At 43.4% G+C, this 16778-nt stretch overlaps 1 protein-coding gene across 1 annotated transcript in view; it reads left to right on the forward strand.

Annotated features, from left to right (window-relative positions):
- nexmifb (neurite extension and migration factor b) overlaps nt 1-16778 on the forward strand; it is a 52243-nt gene that overhangs the window by 28993 nt on the left and 6472 nt on the right. Inside the window, 2 exon segments of the mRNA XM_022208622.2 lie at nt 10806-10936; nt 15715-16776. Of these exon segments, the coding sequence (XP_022064314.2) occupies nt 10855-10936; nt 15715-16776 (1144 nt within the window). The 5' untranslated portion in view covers nt 10806-10854.

Genomic DNA, 16778 nt, shown 5'->3' on the forward strand with positions numbered 1-16778 from the left:
TATTCGATTTCCAGCCCTCCTCCCCGGTATTTGAATCACAAGGGGGAGCGTTTCATATCCTTGCTGGGAGAAGAAGGGGGATCTTGTCTATCTGAAAGAGCATGCTGGATTAAGGGGGTTATTTCCCCAGAGGGGGGATATGAGAGTGAGTGTCACTCAGACAGCACTCACTCTCACACTGCCTCTGCCTCTGCATGTTGCCAGGGAGCCCCGGCTTTGACTTCTTCCCCTCTCTTTCCTCTCCTTCATCATGTAATCCTAAGCTTCTTTTTTTCCCCTCCGTCTCTCCTCTTCCTCTGTCTCACACGTATCCACTTCCTCGTCATCGCTACCATCTCATCATGCTCCCTTCCTTCTTCCCATGCTGGTTCAATGCAGCCCTACAGGGAATGGAGAATTGCGTGGTTCGGAGGATGGTTGTTATTCCAATCACACCTCCGATGAAGCGAGGGTCCAGTAAAGTACAGAATAATTGGCAGGTTCCAGCAGCTACATACAGCCATTCTGTTCTGTATGCGTTCGTGTGTGTTTGTGTGTGTGTGGTTGTGATGAAAGGGGAGGTTAGCATAGGTGCAGCATTCAGAGGTCATTTCATTAATTACTAGCTCTTGTGTTATGTGCGTGTTCTCACATTCTGTTTGTCAGTCTGTGTAGTGATGACATGTACGTGCTGAGAAAAGATCTCGCAGTTGACAAAAAAAAGGAAACGGCAAGCCCAAGGACAAATAGCCACTGATGTGAAAAATTACACTGATATTTTCATCAAACCAGCCAGTAACATATTGAACAGTTCAAATCTGGCTGCATTTTATTTCTTTTCTTTTCAGCCTTTCAGCTGTCTCGCTCAATATTTAACCCAGCTCTGCACCATAATTCACCGACAGTATTCTGTCTGGGATTCTAGATTTCAGAAGGTAGAGTAACGGTGCAAGCCGAGCAGATATTTGGTAAACACACGCACCTAATTAACTGAGGGTCACCCGGGGTCAGAGGGCAGAGGTCACGGGGCGTATGTGTTCACCTCTGCCTTCCCAGAGTCGCTGACTGATAGGACTCCGGGGGTGATCACTGATACACATCAATGGAGCCAAGCAGGGCAGCTAATCAAGCATGTGGGTACAGGGATGGGGACAAGAGTCAGGGAAAATAAACCAGTGCTATCTGCTGGCAAACACATTGACCCACAGACTTAATGGAACATGTCTCCCATAGGTGCACTGCTCTATTGATTAGCCATTCTTGGCAGTTGTAGCCAACACTGATATTGAGTGTGATTTTGCTCCTCCCCCCCCCCCCCCCCCCCCCCCCCCCCCACCATTTGCACTGGAGGCAGGTCTGTTCTTGCAGAGGCTGAATTAAAATGAGTACAGTGTAGCCCTGCTGTGCTACATGTGCACTTTTATTCTCAGCTGTGATTGCCCGCCATAGAGGCCAGCACCATAGCGACCATCATCACTTCTTCTGATGCCCTTTCCCTGTGATTCAGCCTCACCTTTAAGGGCTTCTCATTATGAGGGGCTCTAACTTTAAGTTATAACATGAATAGAGGTGCGTGGCATGCACGCCTGCACACACAGCATATGCACAGCATTGGATACAAGCACACAGAGATCAGCAGAGTTGCTCCTGAGCGGGCTCACTCATGACTGTTTAATCATAACCAGAAAAAATGCTCTCAACACGCACATAAACAGACACACATATTCTCACTTGTGAAGAAAAGAAAGGCAGTGGTGCTGAAAAGTGCATAAATGTCTATTATTCTGCAGCTTATGAGAGAGCGAGGTAGAACAAAGTGGTGGTAATAAAAATTATTGATCACTTCAGCCCATAATGTGTCTGACAGGAATTGTTGTGGCAGAAACAGGCATTGACAGAGTGCTTTTGCAGGCATGTAAACCTGCAGGACATTCTGTCACTGTATTAGCACTGATCACTGCAGCGTAATGGCCCCACAGTCCCCCCCCCCCCCCCCCCATCATAAACCTGCTTTAGATTCAGTGAAGCAAATGAAGCGTAGCTCTAATAAATGCACCTGTTGGAATATGATAATTTCATCTCTGGTGGCTGAACTTTTTGTTTTTGCAGTAAAGATTATTTGATGCATGTGACGCGAGGGTGTGAGTGCTCAGCTCTGCGTGTATCAGTCAGGAGTTCGAAGGGTTGGTCATGACTGGTAGTTTTGGCTCCGTGTTTCTGGGGGGTGGATGCATCTTCTGTATTTATCAGCCGTTACTCATACATCAGCATCTTTTTAACTGTGCTGAGTGGGAGCACTGTGCATGTAATGAGTGTGTATTGGAACGTGCGTGCGCGCGTGCACAGAGCCGCTTGTATGCAGAGCCTCATTAAATACGCAATGGTTTCATAAGACTGACCCTTCAAGTGCAGTGGGTGGACCAAACACAGATTTGCTCAAATGAGCAAATGAATCTGTAATGTTAAAGTTTATGGTGTGCTGGCCCATGTGCATGTGCACGTGTCTGCTCTGTGTTTAAAGCATGTTCAAACATATGGTGCCTTTCCAATTTCTGGGAGCAAATAATTTAGCTTTGCAGGCCTCCCACTATCTTTCTCTGTACTATGTGCCGCTCTTGTTATAACATCCTCAGGCTAGTCGAGGTGTTTTTGTTAATGTCATCACATTAACTGCATACTAGCGTGCAGTCTCTTGTACCATAAGATTACTGCTGTACATGGGAACAGCGTATATCCATATGTTAGTGAGGACGCCATTGCTTCTGTCTCATTAGCAGCAGTACTGAGGCCTTGAGGTGCTTCTTGCGCTCCATTGGGACAGCTGATGAGGCCTGACTATGTGACCTTTAACAACCTAATCAACTTTTAACACCTCGCCTACTGCCTGCCTTATTGCCATTCTTCTCTCTGCCATTCACCAGCAAGGCCCCATCCCATTTTTCTTCCTTGCTCTAAGCAGTAGCCTTGTTTTTACTGATTGTTTGTTCATGTATGAATGAAGCAGCATTATAAACACATGCAGCATCAGTCTCTGGAGGCATGCAGTGATGTACTTCAGCTGTCTCTTCTCGCTCTTGACCTTCCCTCCGTTTATTTTTTTCTTTTCCTTATCTCTGACCGTCCTCGTCTCCACACTCTGGAAGAGCTCAGGTTGAGCTAGAGATAAACAAAGAAAAGTAAAGATACAATTAAAAAGTTATCTATCACATAGTATGTGCTTGTTTCTGCATTTCAAGTGCAAATCATTTTAAAGGCTACTACATGGAAGAATGTGAGGTAACGTACATGTAATAAATACTTTTTTATGTTTGAGCAGATTTGAATGTCACCAAAAAAATTAGACCTTCCCCAAAAAGTCAGAGAAATTCTATGTAAACAACTGGGTTGTGGGTGAGTTGCTGCCCTGAAGGGAAGGAGTTTTTAGAATGTTGGGATCTTTGTTATGAGTAGCGTGAGAATGGAGAATGAGCCAGACAGACAGATTGGAGCAGCGTTATATTAGACTGATCATGAAAAGGAAGCTGTAGTCAGTCTATGTTCCAAACCTCACGTATGGTCAGTAGCTCTGGGTAATGACAGTAGGAATGAGACTGTAGATACCAGCAACCAAAATGGGTCTCCACCACAGGATGGCCACGTTCAGATCGAAGATACGGTGAAGAACTCGACCACATGGAGGGAGCTCAGAGAATAACCGCTGCTCCTTTAAATCCAAAAGGTTCAGGTTGTTCAGGCGTCTGATCAGGTTGCCTCCTGTGAGTCTTTCTTTGGTTTACCGGGCACATCCACCTGAGAGGAGGACCAGAACTCACTGGAAGGTTTACAGAGCTCTGGTATGGGAACATTTTTGGATAAACCCAGGAGAAACCGGAAAACGTTGCCAGCGAGAAGGACAACTGGAACACCCCATTTAGCTTGCTGCCACCCCAGAAAAGTAGAAGTAAATGGATGGATGGAAGGACTTGGAATGAATTTTCCAATAAAATCCAAAGAAATGTGATGTTTATGATTTCTCTATAGTGCCTTGCCTTAATACCTCTCTTTCTCTGCTGCCTAACAGTGTGCAGCTAATGTTAGCTTAGCAATGGAGCCCGCCAATGTTTACAATAAACAATCGGATCTCAGTACAGCTCAGATGATGGCACTGAATCTTCACTTTTCTCCCGTCTACACACAGTACCAGTGCTGAGGAGTCAAATATCAAGATAGCAACGTGATGCTAGTCAGTAGCATTCAGTCTTGTGTACGTCACATCACTGAGTTGTTTGATATCCTGGATGCTTGATCACACTGAACTACTCATGAGCAAAGGGATGCTGACTGCAATGCACTTATCGGCCACTGATGTTTTTAATATTAATAACACATAAAACCTTTGAGTAGGTTATTGTTATTTATACGTTGTGTCTGCATGTATGTAAAACTAATTCAGACAATAACTATTTCAAAAATGCTTTTCTCAGCCACCTCCTTCTGTTAGAAAGTTTATATTTTTCCATGATAGTACCTGATAAACATGACCCCAAGTAGAATACCTCCTGTAATCTCGCAGCTATTGATTTGACTATAATGAATTATATAAATGTGCTGTAGGGGTACAATCCTATAACTTCCATTATTTATATTAGATTTTTATATATATATGTTTGAAGCAAGCTGTGTTTCATTTTCAAAGATGGTATTGCAAGTGAAAATTAAGTTTTCATATGATAAATATTTAATAGCTTACACACACAAACCTAAACCGGAGGATTAATTGCACAGTAACACAGACATCTGTAAAATACACTTGGAAAATATAATGTTATTTACAGCAATAGTTACTTTCTGTTATTATCACTGCATTTATGAGGTAAAGCAAGACACAAACTGAAATGCAACAGCTCCAGCAGCACAACAATAAGGTGTTAATGTTACTTTATTTTCCCAGAATGGATAGAATTGAATGAGCACCGATAAAGCAGTCTATCCGAGCAGCTGAAACCAAAAATTAAATGTGATGGTAGTTTTTTTTAACATTATATATATTTGATATGTTTCGCATGCGTTCATGGTGATCTGTTTATCCTGAGACTAGATCTTACTTATCTACTGTATTGAAGACAGAAGAAGCATTTTGTTGCCTGCAGTAATATTATGTCGGAGCAAAGCAAACTTGAGGTTTTTCGCTTGAATTAAATGCAGGCAGCTTCATTTTATTTTGAAAACTGTATGACAGCCTCACCAGAAAAAGGTCAGTGAATGAGAATAACCTAAAACATCAGCTTGACTACTCCAACCAGTGGTGAAATGCTCCTTTAAAGCGTCTTTAAGCTGTAGAAATAAATGAATGGAGCTAATACACTTGTCTCTAAAGGCGCATAGAGAATTATGATTATCAAGAACTTTTACCAAACTTGGACCGCCCGGCGACAAAGATGACCCCTGTGACCTTGAAAATGAGGTCAAGGTCACCAAATGCGAACTTGACCTGTGTCTTATTATGGTACACCTGTGTACCAAATATGGTGAGGCTACATCAATATTTGATCGAGTTATCAGGCGGAAACCAAAGTGTTACAGACAAACAAGCAAGCAAGCAAGACCATGCAACTGAAAACAATACCTTCCGGCAAACGCAGTTTTGCCGGGCGGTAAAAATGACAAAAACATCACTACTATATATCAGCAGTCCTGTGATCACATTAATAACAGAACAGTAACCTGAGCAGGAGTATGAGCTATTTCTAGGTTTTAATGTGCATTTAGAGACTGCACCTTTATTCTGAAGCAGGCTGAGGCCTCACAGGTAACAGCAGTTTGGAATCGTCCAGATCTCCCTCTGCAGGTTGTGCCGTGCTGATAAAGATCCAGCTCTATAATCCTGATTCATAGTGAATCTTTACCTATCAGATGCTTCGTGGGCTCTTCAGCAGCCTGTGATTGACGATGATTATCTCAAGCAGAAGCCATATCTCTGCCATCACCGTGGCCATGTCAGGGATTTTTAGGTGAGGATGTTGGATCAAATGCAGCTCCAAACAGCTGACAGAGAAGGCGCACAGAAGAGGAGGCGCCTGTTGGAGACGCCATTGAATTAAGATATACAGATAAGGGATTTTTTTCCCCCCACTCTCTCTTCATGTGTCAGAGACAAATTCATTGAGATTTGTCCTCAGCTGCAGCACAGATCTTACCTGACAAGAAATCTTCTTGACAGAGCTAGCCAGTCGGAGGTTTGTGCTGAGAGGTGGCTGGAAAAAAAAAGAAAAAAACACAAATCAGGAAACATATGGTGCATCTCCCACGGCCCTGACACACCAAGCTACCAGCTCTGTCAGGTGCTGCCTTTGTTGAACATATGTGGACGCTTTTAAAAATGTATAAATAGAACCACAAGCAAAACGGTGCAAAAAGATTGGTTTTAAATTTTATTTTTTTTAAATTATTTAACACTTACAGTGCATCCATTAAGTTAAATTGCATCATTTTACTAAACACTGATTGAAAATAGTTGAAATAATTGACTCGCGAGTTGTATCAATACAATAATAAAATAAAGCTCATGTATATAACCCCATTCTTTCTTCAGTAGAGGAGAACATAGCAGAGTGTTCAGCACCTAAAGAGCCACGTATTTCCCTCAGGAGTGGCTTGAGAGGAAAACAGACCTAAAAGGAGACTGAATATTGCACCTAATTTATCAAGTGGACAAAACCTAAAGTGTTATGAATATTCTCTTTTCCCCTGGGTTTGCAAATTAGCAACTTTGCTAACGCGTTCATTAAATCAGTTCTATTATGTAGCATGTCGGGCTTGTATTTACAACTTGTTGCACAGCCTCAGGGGAAGCTTAATATTTGCAATGTATTAATACTATAAAAAAATGGAAAATGAATATCAACCAGGTGGAATTGCAAACACTGACGACTCACGTGCTGTTTCCCCTCATGCAGGCGCAGAACGCACACGCATGTTGACGGTTAGCGGGCGGGCGGTTGCTGTCTTTGCGACGTGTTTGTGCTCAACATTTAGACATGAAGCGACGTGAGGTGATGCGAAGCGTTTGATCTGTTGTCCGCTGACAGTGCCGCATCTTTGAGGTCGGCTTGACGTGTCAGGGAGCTTTGACACATCAGCTGTGAGGACGCCTATGGACCATTCAGCAGCACAAAGCTCATGTTTGTGATAGTAACAGAAGGAGTTGGAGGGACCGAGTTACTGCTACTTTTTTAAAATAGTACGGCAGGTTAAATTCAGAGGTCAAATCTGAGCTTTTGAAAATGTGCTCAACATTAAAGAATGTCTTTAAAACCGGTCCTGATCTTGGCTTTTATACACAGTACTGAGACGTCAGTATGTTTTCTTCCTGGATGTAGAAATGTCTGGCTTTTAACTCCCTGAACGCTGGTGTCAGTGGCATGTTTTCTTTAAAGAAATCACCAAAATTACATGATTTTCTGTAATAGGAAATTGTAGAAAGAGAGAGAATTGCTGCGTTGAGACAGTAGAATCATTACTCCTCTGTGATGTGTTGTTCCATTGGTGAGATTATTGTACACGTCTCTATCAAGCATACCATGTACTGTCACTAGATTCTTTCAAAAACAAAAAATTCAGCGCTTGTCATCAAAACTGTGAAGTCAGTGCTGGCTCTGTTGTGACGAACAGTCACATGACAAAAGCAGTTGTGTGTTTTCAGCTGAACTGCAGGCAGTGTTTACACAGACCAGGTAGGAAAAAGTATTGAAATAGATGCAACATGTAAAAATGCCAAACATGTTGATTACCCTTTTTTCTCATTTTTTTCTCAAGAAATTCAATGCAGCTTTTTTGTTTTTTCATAATTTACTCAATAGTGCCTTTGTTGTTCTGCACAAAAAACACTTTTTGGAGATTTGTTGTTACTTCTAGCTAGAAACTGCATGAGGTTGAAAGGGTTAAGATGAAGGACGAGCTCATACTGCTGATTTGTGTCTGTGTGTTATTTTTAAAATTTACGTTGTAAATATTGTTGTGCACCTCTGTCTGCACTGGATCGGTGCTTCTCTGTACTCCTACCACGTACTGCTGCGAGCTCACAAGCTCAGGAGTATTACTGTGAGTTGCGTGTGAGGCAGGTTACTCAGCCTGTCTGCAGCCAGCCGCTGAACCTGCTCTGAAACTGTATACCTGTGCTGAAAAGAAGAGTCGCCATTTCAGCGCTGTCTGTTTGGATCAATGTTCCCTGTGGCGCTATGCCCTCTTTGAGAGCTCCTCTGTTGGGGATCTATTCCTTGGCCCCTGACTCTCTCCCTCTGCTGCCACAATGGGCCCTTTGTACCTACATATACTACTGCTGTGGGACCTTGCCTCGTATTTTTGGCAATTATACACGATCCCACTCCAGCTATCCCTCTTGTTGCCGCTTCATTGGAGAGAAATGCAATTGAATCGAGGCGAAATGCAGTGAAACGGGGACCCAGGAAGAGGCTTGCAGGAATTAGATTGTGGTGCTGATAAGTTCCATATAGAGCGAGTAAACATGTTCTTATCTTGTTATCCAGCTTGCACATTAACACACGAGTGTGTGGAGGAGGGTTTAAAAGGATAAATCAAATCCTAATCATTCTGTTTGGTATTTTCTACTCTCTGCTCTTTGTCTCTATTTCAGTTTCTCATCTTGCAAAAGACCCCGACCCACAAGCAAAGAACAATGGCGGGGTCAGTAGTACTAGCCATTTTTCTACACCTGCTAAATGCTCCAGAAATGAGTGCACAGTGATTACGTGCCCTAATGTGTGGTGTTTAAAGAGCTGTTTTCTGCAGCAGAGTTAAATGGTGGTGCCCTCTGTGAAGTATTAATGATGTGGATGGATAAATCAGGTCGGCACAAACCTGTTGACGGCAGCTATAGCGCTCTCTTAAAGCTGCACCCAGACATCAGGCTTAGCCGCTTGGCAAATTGGACATGCTTGTTGGCTGTAGCTCCAATTTATGTGCACTCTCTATTGCAGTTAGTCCATCTTCATTATTGAAATGGCCTCTCGTCAGGTCTTGACAGAGTGGTGGAGATGGTAAAGGGAGGGAGATGGGGAGTATACAGGAGAATCATGAATAATGTGGAAAATAAACACATTTGAGGCAGAGGAGCTGGCTGGCAGGAGGGGTGTTGGGGAGTGTTGTTAAATGCCCGGCTTTCCCTTTCTCCCTCTCCCTCTCTCTGTCTCTTCATGTGATTGTATGTGCAGCTCCAGCCAGTGGATGTTGATGCTGCTGATCCTCAGCCTTGGGGCTTTATCTAACACACATGCAATTGAGCATAAACACAGACACAGACCTTGCTACACACCCACAAGCAGCTCTCTGCACTGAACTCTAACAGCACCTCTGCAGCCTGACCAGCATCCCAGCTGTGTGTTGTGTCACAGCCACACTGGAGACACACTGCGGCCTATTTTTTAATAAGATGCTGCTGTGACTTCGCTATTTTCCTTGGGATTGTCGTGTTGCTGCCAGTTCGGAGGAGACGTCTAATTGCAATTCATGCTTTGCCGAGGGAGATGTGTTGTTTTAGCCAGACAGCAAATTGATTAAAGATGACCTGAAAACCATCTCATAGCTCTGTAAATGTGCAGTTAAGCCTGGGCTTTAAGTGTAATAGCGCTTCCCTTTGAAGAGAGGAACAGGTTCTGGCTGGGTCTACCTACAGGGTACCGGTACCTGCGGCACACATGAAGAGAAGCGATGGCTGATGAGGTTATTACCCGCTGAGCTTGTGTGTATGCAACTGTAAGCTAAAGCAGGGGCTCCCTTCAGGTAGCTCTCCTGCTCAGGTCAGTGCACAGCTAATGGCATTTAGAAGAAATAGGATGAAAGAGATGGCAGTTGCTTGTAGTCAGCCTCACACTACCTTTGTCTTATTGTCTGCCGTCTGTCTTAATCTCCCAGCCACCCTTTTCACACCACAAGGAGATCATGTTATTAGATCCCCTCCCTTGGCTCATTTGTCATCCTGCAGCACTACTCCTCCGGAGAAGGACTGCAGGAGCGGGGGAAAAAAAAGAAAACAATATAAACAGGCAGGAGACCACAACATCAAATGTTCATCATTTACTCGCCCAGAGTCTCTTGTATCACCATTATTCTTTTGCAATCACAACAGAAGAATATGCCTTTTCTTTTCTGTGCCACTCCGCCCAATTTTGAGACTAACTTCAACCTCTCTACCTTTAACACATTGTTTTGTATTGCACGCACACACACACACTCTCAATCATCCCCCACCCCCACTTTCACCATCACTTGCTACAATAAAAAGTATTGTCAGTGTTCACAGTTTGCTGTCACCGCCTCAGTCACATCTCTTTAATCTCTCCTCTTTGAGGCGGATTGGTTTTCTTGCTGCTGAGGCACACAGGAGGGAGGGAATCAGCTAATTACGATAAACAAATATGCTCAGAGCCGCCTATGTAAGGTTCGCATAGGTTAACAACTCTTCTATAAATGTTAAATGAAGCTTAAAATAGGATGGTATGGCATACAGTTGCCATAGTGATCTTGGCCGGGATTCTTTGTGTACTTTCTTGGTTGGCAAAGTTTAAATTAATCTTAGACACGAATCTGTGATATGGAGAAGAAATGAGTGATTGTTTGTTGCCCCAAGGGCCCTTTTTGATGTCTCTGTCATGTTTGGAGCTTTTTCTTCAATTACCACAACTTTGTGTTTAGTGTCAGTCTTTGTTGTAATGATATCTAATGCGCTGCTGTTAATGTTGTTTTGCATTAGACTCATGGCACTCATCCTGCAACGGCAACCTTCATACTCATGTCTGTTTCTGTTTCTCTCTGTCGTTCTTTTTTAACAGGTGGGAAAGTCAAAATGATGCGTAGGTGGTGCAGCGTTGAGCCGTATTGATGGATGTGTTAACAGACAGCAGTCTCACATTGATCGTGAAGACTTCAGAACCAGAGAATGCAAATGTAGTGGAGAACACAGGTAAAAACTTCACTTTTTTCTTCACACATGTAGACACGACGTCCACAAAATGTAACTTCTAAAATTAAAATGTCCACTTGTATTTTTTAATTCTTGAACATTATGACAAACTTAGTTGTTGACCCAAGCAAAGAAATGTTAATTTCCCCAAGAACGTTCACCCATTTATGAGAATAAATGAAAGCTTAATAGCAACAGTTCCTCTCACAACACCGTAAAAACTTTGAAGAGACAATTAGAATTACCACATCCCACAGAAGTAGCTTTCTTGAATTAGCTTTTCACCCTCAGTTTTAAGCTCTTTGACAAGATATGGGGAGCGTGAAACACATCCTGTCTTTTTCAAATGAAAAGTGGAAAAGAATCATTAAATGAAGCTTTTTAAGCTATTGTTAATCCTCTGTGTTGATGCCTCTACAACTAAGAAATATGACATTTACCTTTTCTCATAAAAAGGTCCAAATGTGACAGAGGGGTGCAGCCGTTTAATCTCTCACACATATTCAGATTCATTACCACAGACAATGAAAGAGGTCTGCGTGCAAAATAAAGTTTAGATTTATTTTTTTTAATTTAATATTTATTTTGGGTGGTACCTGCTCGGCGTGTGAATTTTTAGTAACATAAACCACATAAGCTCAAATTCAAATGAATCCAGGTGCTTCTTCTACCAGCAATAACCCCACTGATGTGCTTTTTTTCAAAGCCTCATTCAGCCACTACCTACTGCCCCCTATAGTTTACCTCCACACAGCACCACTGATTTTTAGATGAGGTTTATCTCGGTGTTTCAGCTCCGGTCCGGCTCAGTGGGGACTGACCGGTCCCCACTGTGAGAATCACACAGATTATCCCCAGCCCTCCCATGTTCCTTGAGAGGCACAGAGAGGAAGAGGGAGAGCAAAAACTGAGAGAGAGATAGTCTGAGAGCAGTGAGAGCATTAAAAAGTAGAGGAAAGGGTGAAAGCAGCTCCATTGAGCAGGAATAGGGCAGCTCTTTGAGGAGGATGGCCATGAATCATGCTGCAGTTACTCACCGCTTATTATGAACATCCTGTACTGGCTGGATTGATCCTCCCCACCACCATTCACAAAATGTCATATAGTAAAGACGGAGCAAGCGGCTTCTGTGGCTGGCCTACCAGCTGGATGAGAGAACGCCCCGGGTGGCTGAGCTGCAGAACGACTAGCTCTGCATTTTACAAATGTAAAAGCCTCCATATAACGGGGATAAGGGGCAGGAAGTTGGAGGGGAAGCAGATAGTGAGCAGAAAGGGGTGGCAGAATGGGTGGAAATGGGGGGATGGGAATAAGGAGTGATTTCAGAAAGCCATTTAAAGGAGGAAAATGGCCTTGTCAGCTATTTTCATTTGCATTGTACTTCAAATTGTGATATTGGAGCCACTGGATTTCATGTATGAATGGAATTCTTGCTAATATCAGAGACAAATGGCCTTCACAAGGAAACATTCATATATTTTTTTGTCTCATTTTAAATGGGAGTATATGCAATGGGGTTGCACAAGAGAACGTGTGTGTTTGTGCATGTGTGGCATCTGACACGCTAACAGATAGAGCTGCAGGCGCCAGCTAGTTTCTCTCCTCGTGTCCATGACCATGTCCCTCAGCATGGACTTGTTTCCGTGCAGAGCTGCCTGGCACAGAGCAGCCCGGGCTTACCTCAGGTGGACGAAGCCCCGAATGTTATGGCTAGAAAGAGAGACGTGACTCCGAGAGCTCAGAGTGCTAACTGGTCTGGTCTGGTCTGGTCTAGTTTGGCGGTGGTCGGGCTGTCTAGCATGGCTGGGTTTGGCAGGGCTGGGGATCAGAAGATCACCACCACCTGCCAGCAGCCGGGGTCCTTCCATATGCTCAGTGGTGAATGTCCATGCCAGATTGCATGAGCTGTGTCACATCCAGCCTCTGTTTCTATTCAAGGAGCTTCTCTCCTGTTAACACCGTCACAAAACTGCGTTAAGATGATCTCAGAGTATATAAAGCTTGTATTTTTTTTGGTTAATATATGAACTATTCTTTCTGTAAGCCAGATATTGAATTCTGGCAGCAGTGAGTATTTTGGATGTTTATCTTGTTTACATTTGCCAGCTCAGATGCAGTAGTAACATTATGCTGTGCCATATCAGTGAATATGAGGCTGCTGATCCCCCTTTGACCTCTAATGTCAAACTCGATTTGTCAGCTACAGTCATCACTGTAAGACCCTGTGTGTGTGAGTGTGTGTGTGTGTTTGTGTACCTGTCTGACTGACTGATCTGTGGCACATTCTGAACAGCTGAAGAGCTAATGGTCCAGCTGGAGACAGATGGCCTCTCGATAACACTATACCCCCAAGCCAATACTCACACTCTATCACTCTCCCTCTCATACACACACACACACACACACACACACACACATACGTACACCCATGCTCGTACACACGCACACATGAATATACGTATGCACACACACTCTCTGTCACGCACAAAAACACAATGCACACACACACATACACACCGAATAGGATAGATTGTTAATCCACTATAAACCCCGAGGAAACACATTTCTCAATATGAGTTTAATGTTTCGCAGCAATTTTGAACAATCTTTTGGCAATATTAGGTGGCAGCTTAGGTTTCATGTGAGTGCAGGGGGATAAAGGGAGCTAATTTGTCCCTTTTCATGGCTTTACTGCTTAGTAGGACAGATGAAATAGGTGACTAATAGTTTCTTTATGTTTGTCTTGTCTGGGAGTGCTGGAAAATTACTCTGTTTATATAAAATTCCAAATGAACTGTGCCCATGTTTTTCATTGTAGCCCTCATTCGTTCCTGTCTAATCAATAATGGACCTACTCTACCAGTCAAAAGTTTAGACACACTTCTCACTCAGTGGTTTTTATTTAATTATTTTATACATTGTAGATTAATAATGAAGACATTAAAACTATAAAAGGATACTTATGGATACTTGTCTCCAGTATTAATCTACAATTTAGAAGATAATACAAATAAATATAAAGCGTTGAATGAGAAGGTGTGTCCAATCTTTTGCCTGGTAGTGCACAATATGGCTGAAATTTCTTACTAAATGTAGAAAAAGGGAGGGATGTGTGTCCTGGTTCTCCACAGAGAACATGTGTCAGTCACATGCTTTTGCTCTGAGGTCATTTTGGCTCACAGATTGAAAGGAACTGATGGTGAACGCCTCGCTGTGATGCCTCTGCAGCCTCTGACAAGTTGCTGCTATAACAGTTTTCTGACTCTGAGAGGAAGCGAAAAGATGCGTATTCCTCCTGAGGCTCTCTTCATTAAGGATGACAGTAGCGCAGTCGTATGCTTTTGGTTGCCGTTCTGGTAGCTCCAATGTGTCTGCAGGCCGCAGACCCAGAGAGACCAGCTCTCAGAAATTTCATTACCTCATTAAATCACTCTCAAATCATATCCATATTCAAAGATTTACTCACCACCAATACAGTTGTGCTGAATACTGTTTGCTGAAGAGTCTTACCCTCAAGCATTTATCACTACCTCAATAATGATAAGGCGCATCATTTGTAAAAATCGGGGCTGTTGCTAGTTAACCTCTGTGAACACATTAATTGCTGTGCTGTGTTTTTCAGCACTAAATTCTTTCCCTGGCATCGTTTTAAAGAATATGTGAGAGGCAGCAGCTTGGGATTGCAGAGGGAGGCAGGTGTAGATGATATTGGTTATACAGTCTCCAACATATGGGCCTGTCGTGTCCCATGAGTACGTACCTGCCTCCGCTGCTGTCATCTAATTATGCAGAGCAAACAAAGCTATCTGCCTGCTGCTACAAGCCCGCTTCTGAGTTTTGATTGTTACTCATCAGATGGATGTCTTCAACTGATTAAGACATTGTCACAACTGACCTGTAGAAAATCACCAGAACCTACTTTCGGTTTAGTCATTACTCTTATTGTTCCAGTCAATCTGTGTAATTTTGTGATATCTTGTTACTTAAAAGCCAAGTTGGATCTACACAGAAATGCTAAAAGGAGGGGGAGGTAAAGCAAGAAGACTGCATTCATTTGATCTACTATATTGCTCTTGGGTTGGGAAAGAGAGGCACAGCACCAGACTGTTGTATAGAATTTCCATAAACTCGATGATTTCTGAACAAACAGTGTTTTTCGGCTTTACCTACTCTTTCTGTCTTTGAAAGCTGCATTTAGCGCAATATTCAAACAGTTTTTTGTTGCATTAAATAAATGCTACTGAGTTTCAAGTAATTCCACTGATCACAGAGACACAACTTTTTTATTTTAGGTTTCTAAATCTGTGCATTCTTTCCTGTAAGCATTTGATACAATTGCTAGTTTTTTTTTAATTAAATAAACAAGATGCATTTCTAGCTGCTATGACATCCGCCATGGTGCTAATTTAACATTAAGCAGGTCACTCCATTTGTCATTTACCCTCTTTGTGTTTTATGTGTTCTGAAAAGTAGATTTTTTTTTTTTTTTACGGCTGTTACTTGACTTTTACATTTGAACATCAAACCGTAATGGGTAAGAAGTTGTCCAATTTGACACTGCTAATACCTCTCACTGAATCTGGTACCAAAACTGAATTATTAATGTTTAAGGCTAGCATCGCAAAATGACATTTTGAGCTCTAGGGGGTTAATTGACACTAATTGCATTTGAGCAGCCTTGAAGAATGTCAGGGAAACTGCGGCATAAAAACAATGTGATTTAACTGTAGACGTACAGTTGAAAGAGCTGAAATCTTTTCTTTTTTCCTCTCCTGCAGGGATATGTGAGCAGAGTGGCGATCTGAGTCTGTGCGGGCTCGTCGATGCTGCTCTCCCTCCATCCTCACCTCCACCTGCCACAGAGACTTCACAGCAGGCCTGCCCAACACACCAGAGGACCACTCCTTCATCACCGACCCTCCCCCTGCCCCTTGGCACCGATCCTTCTCTGGGCATAACTGTGGCCCCCTGCCCTCCCTCCGATGACGCTCCAACTGTAGTCCCCCAGATTCACCACACTCCCACCCCCGCTCCCACTCCCACTTCACTCCCCACGCCAGCTGTAAGCTCCTGGGGCCCAACAGGAGACACCCAGAAGACGTCCCTTCCGCTGCCTGTAGTCCTCCCTCTATCGGCTGCAATGATGGAACCCGGCACTGTGTCTGCCCTGTCAGACGAGTGTCTTCTCCAGCCTACCAGAACCTGCCTTGGCTGCTTCATTGAAACCCGCGATGCTACTGACCCTAATTCCATCTCGAACCCGCCCCATGACCCTAACGCCAACCCCGACACAGAGACTGGGCTAAGTGTGCGGATAGGGGATGTGAACCGAGAGGACTTCTCTGACATCAACAACATCAGCATCCAGTGCCTGAGCCATGCGGGGGAGGCGGTGAGTCACTATGGAGAACAGCTCCTCTCCGACCAGCTACTTAGTTTTCCTCTGCCGAAAGCCCCAGGTGAGGGCAAGAGAGTGGATGGAAACAAAACAACAGAGGACTGTGATGACCCAGAGGATGATGCAACAGCTAAGAACTTGTATGAAGGACTGTTACTGGACAAAGTTAGTGGAGAGGAGGTTCTGCTGGCTAACGCTGGCCAGGACTGGGGCTACTTTGAGAGTTTTATCAGTGAGAGTAAAATGGAACTGCTGGACCTTTGTTCTAAGAACGAACTGTCAGTCAACCTCTTCTCCGAGGAAGATGTTGACAATCTATTTGACGACGAAGACGATGATTCGACATTAAGCAGTGATGTCTGTTCGCTTAAGATTCGTTACGAGTCTTTCCAGGACAACATGAGAGAAAAGACAAATGTGCTCCAGGAGGAGACACAGTTCAAC

Source organism: Acanthochromis polyacanthus, chromosome 10 (genome assembly GCF_021347895.1).
Source record: "Acanthochromis polyacanthus isolate Apoly-LR-REF ecotype Palm Island chromosome 10, KAUST_Apoly_ChrSc, whole genome shotgun sequence".
Taxonomy (NCBI): domain Eukaryota; kingdom Metazoa; phylum Chordata; class Actinopteri; family Pomacentridae; genus Acanthochromis; species Acanthochromis polyacanthus.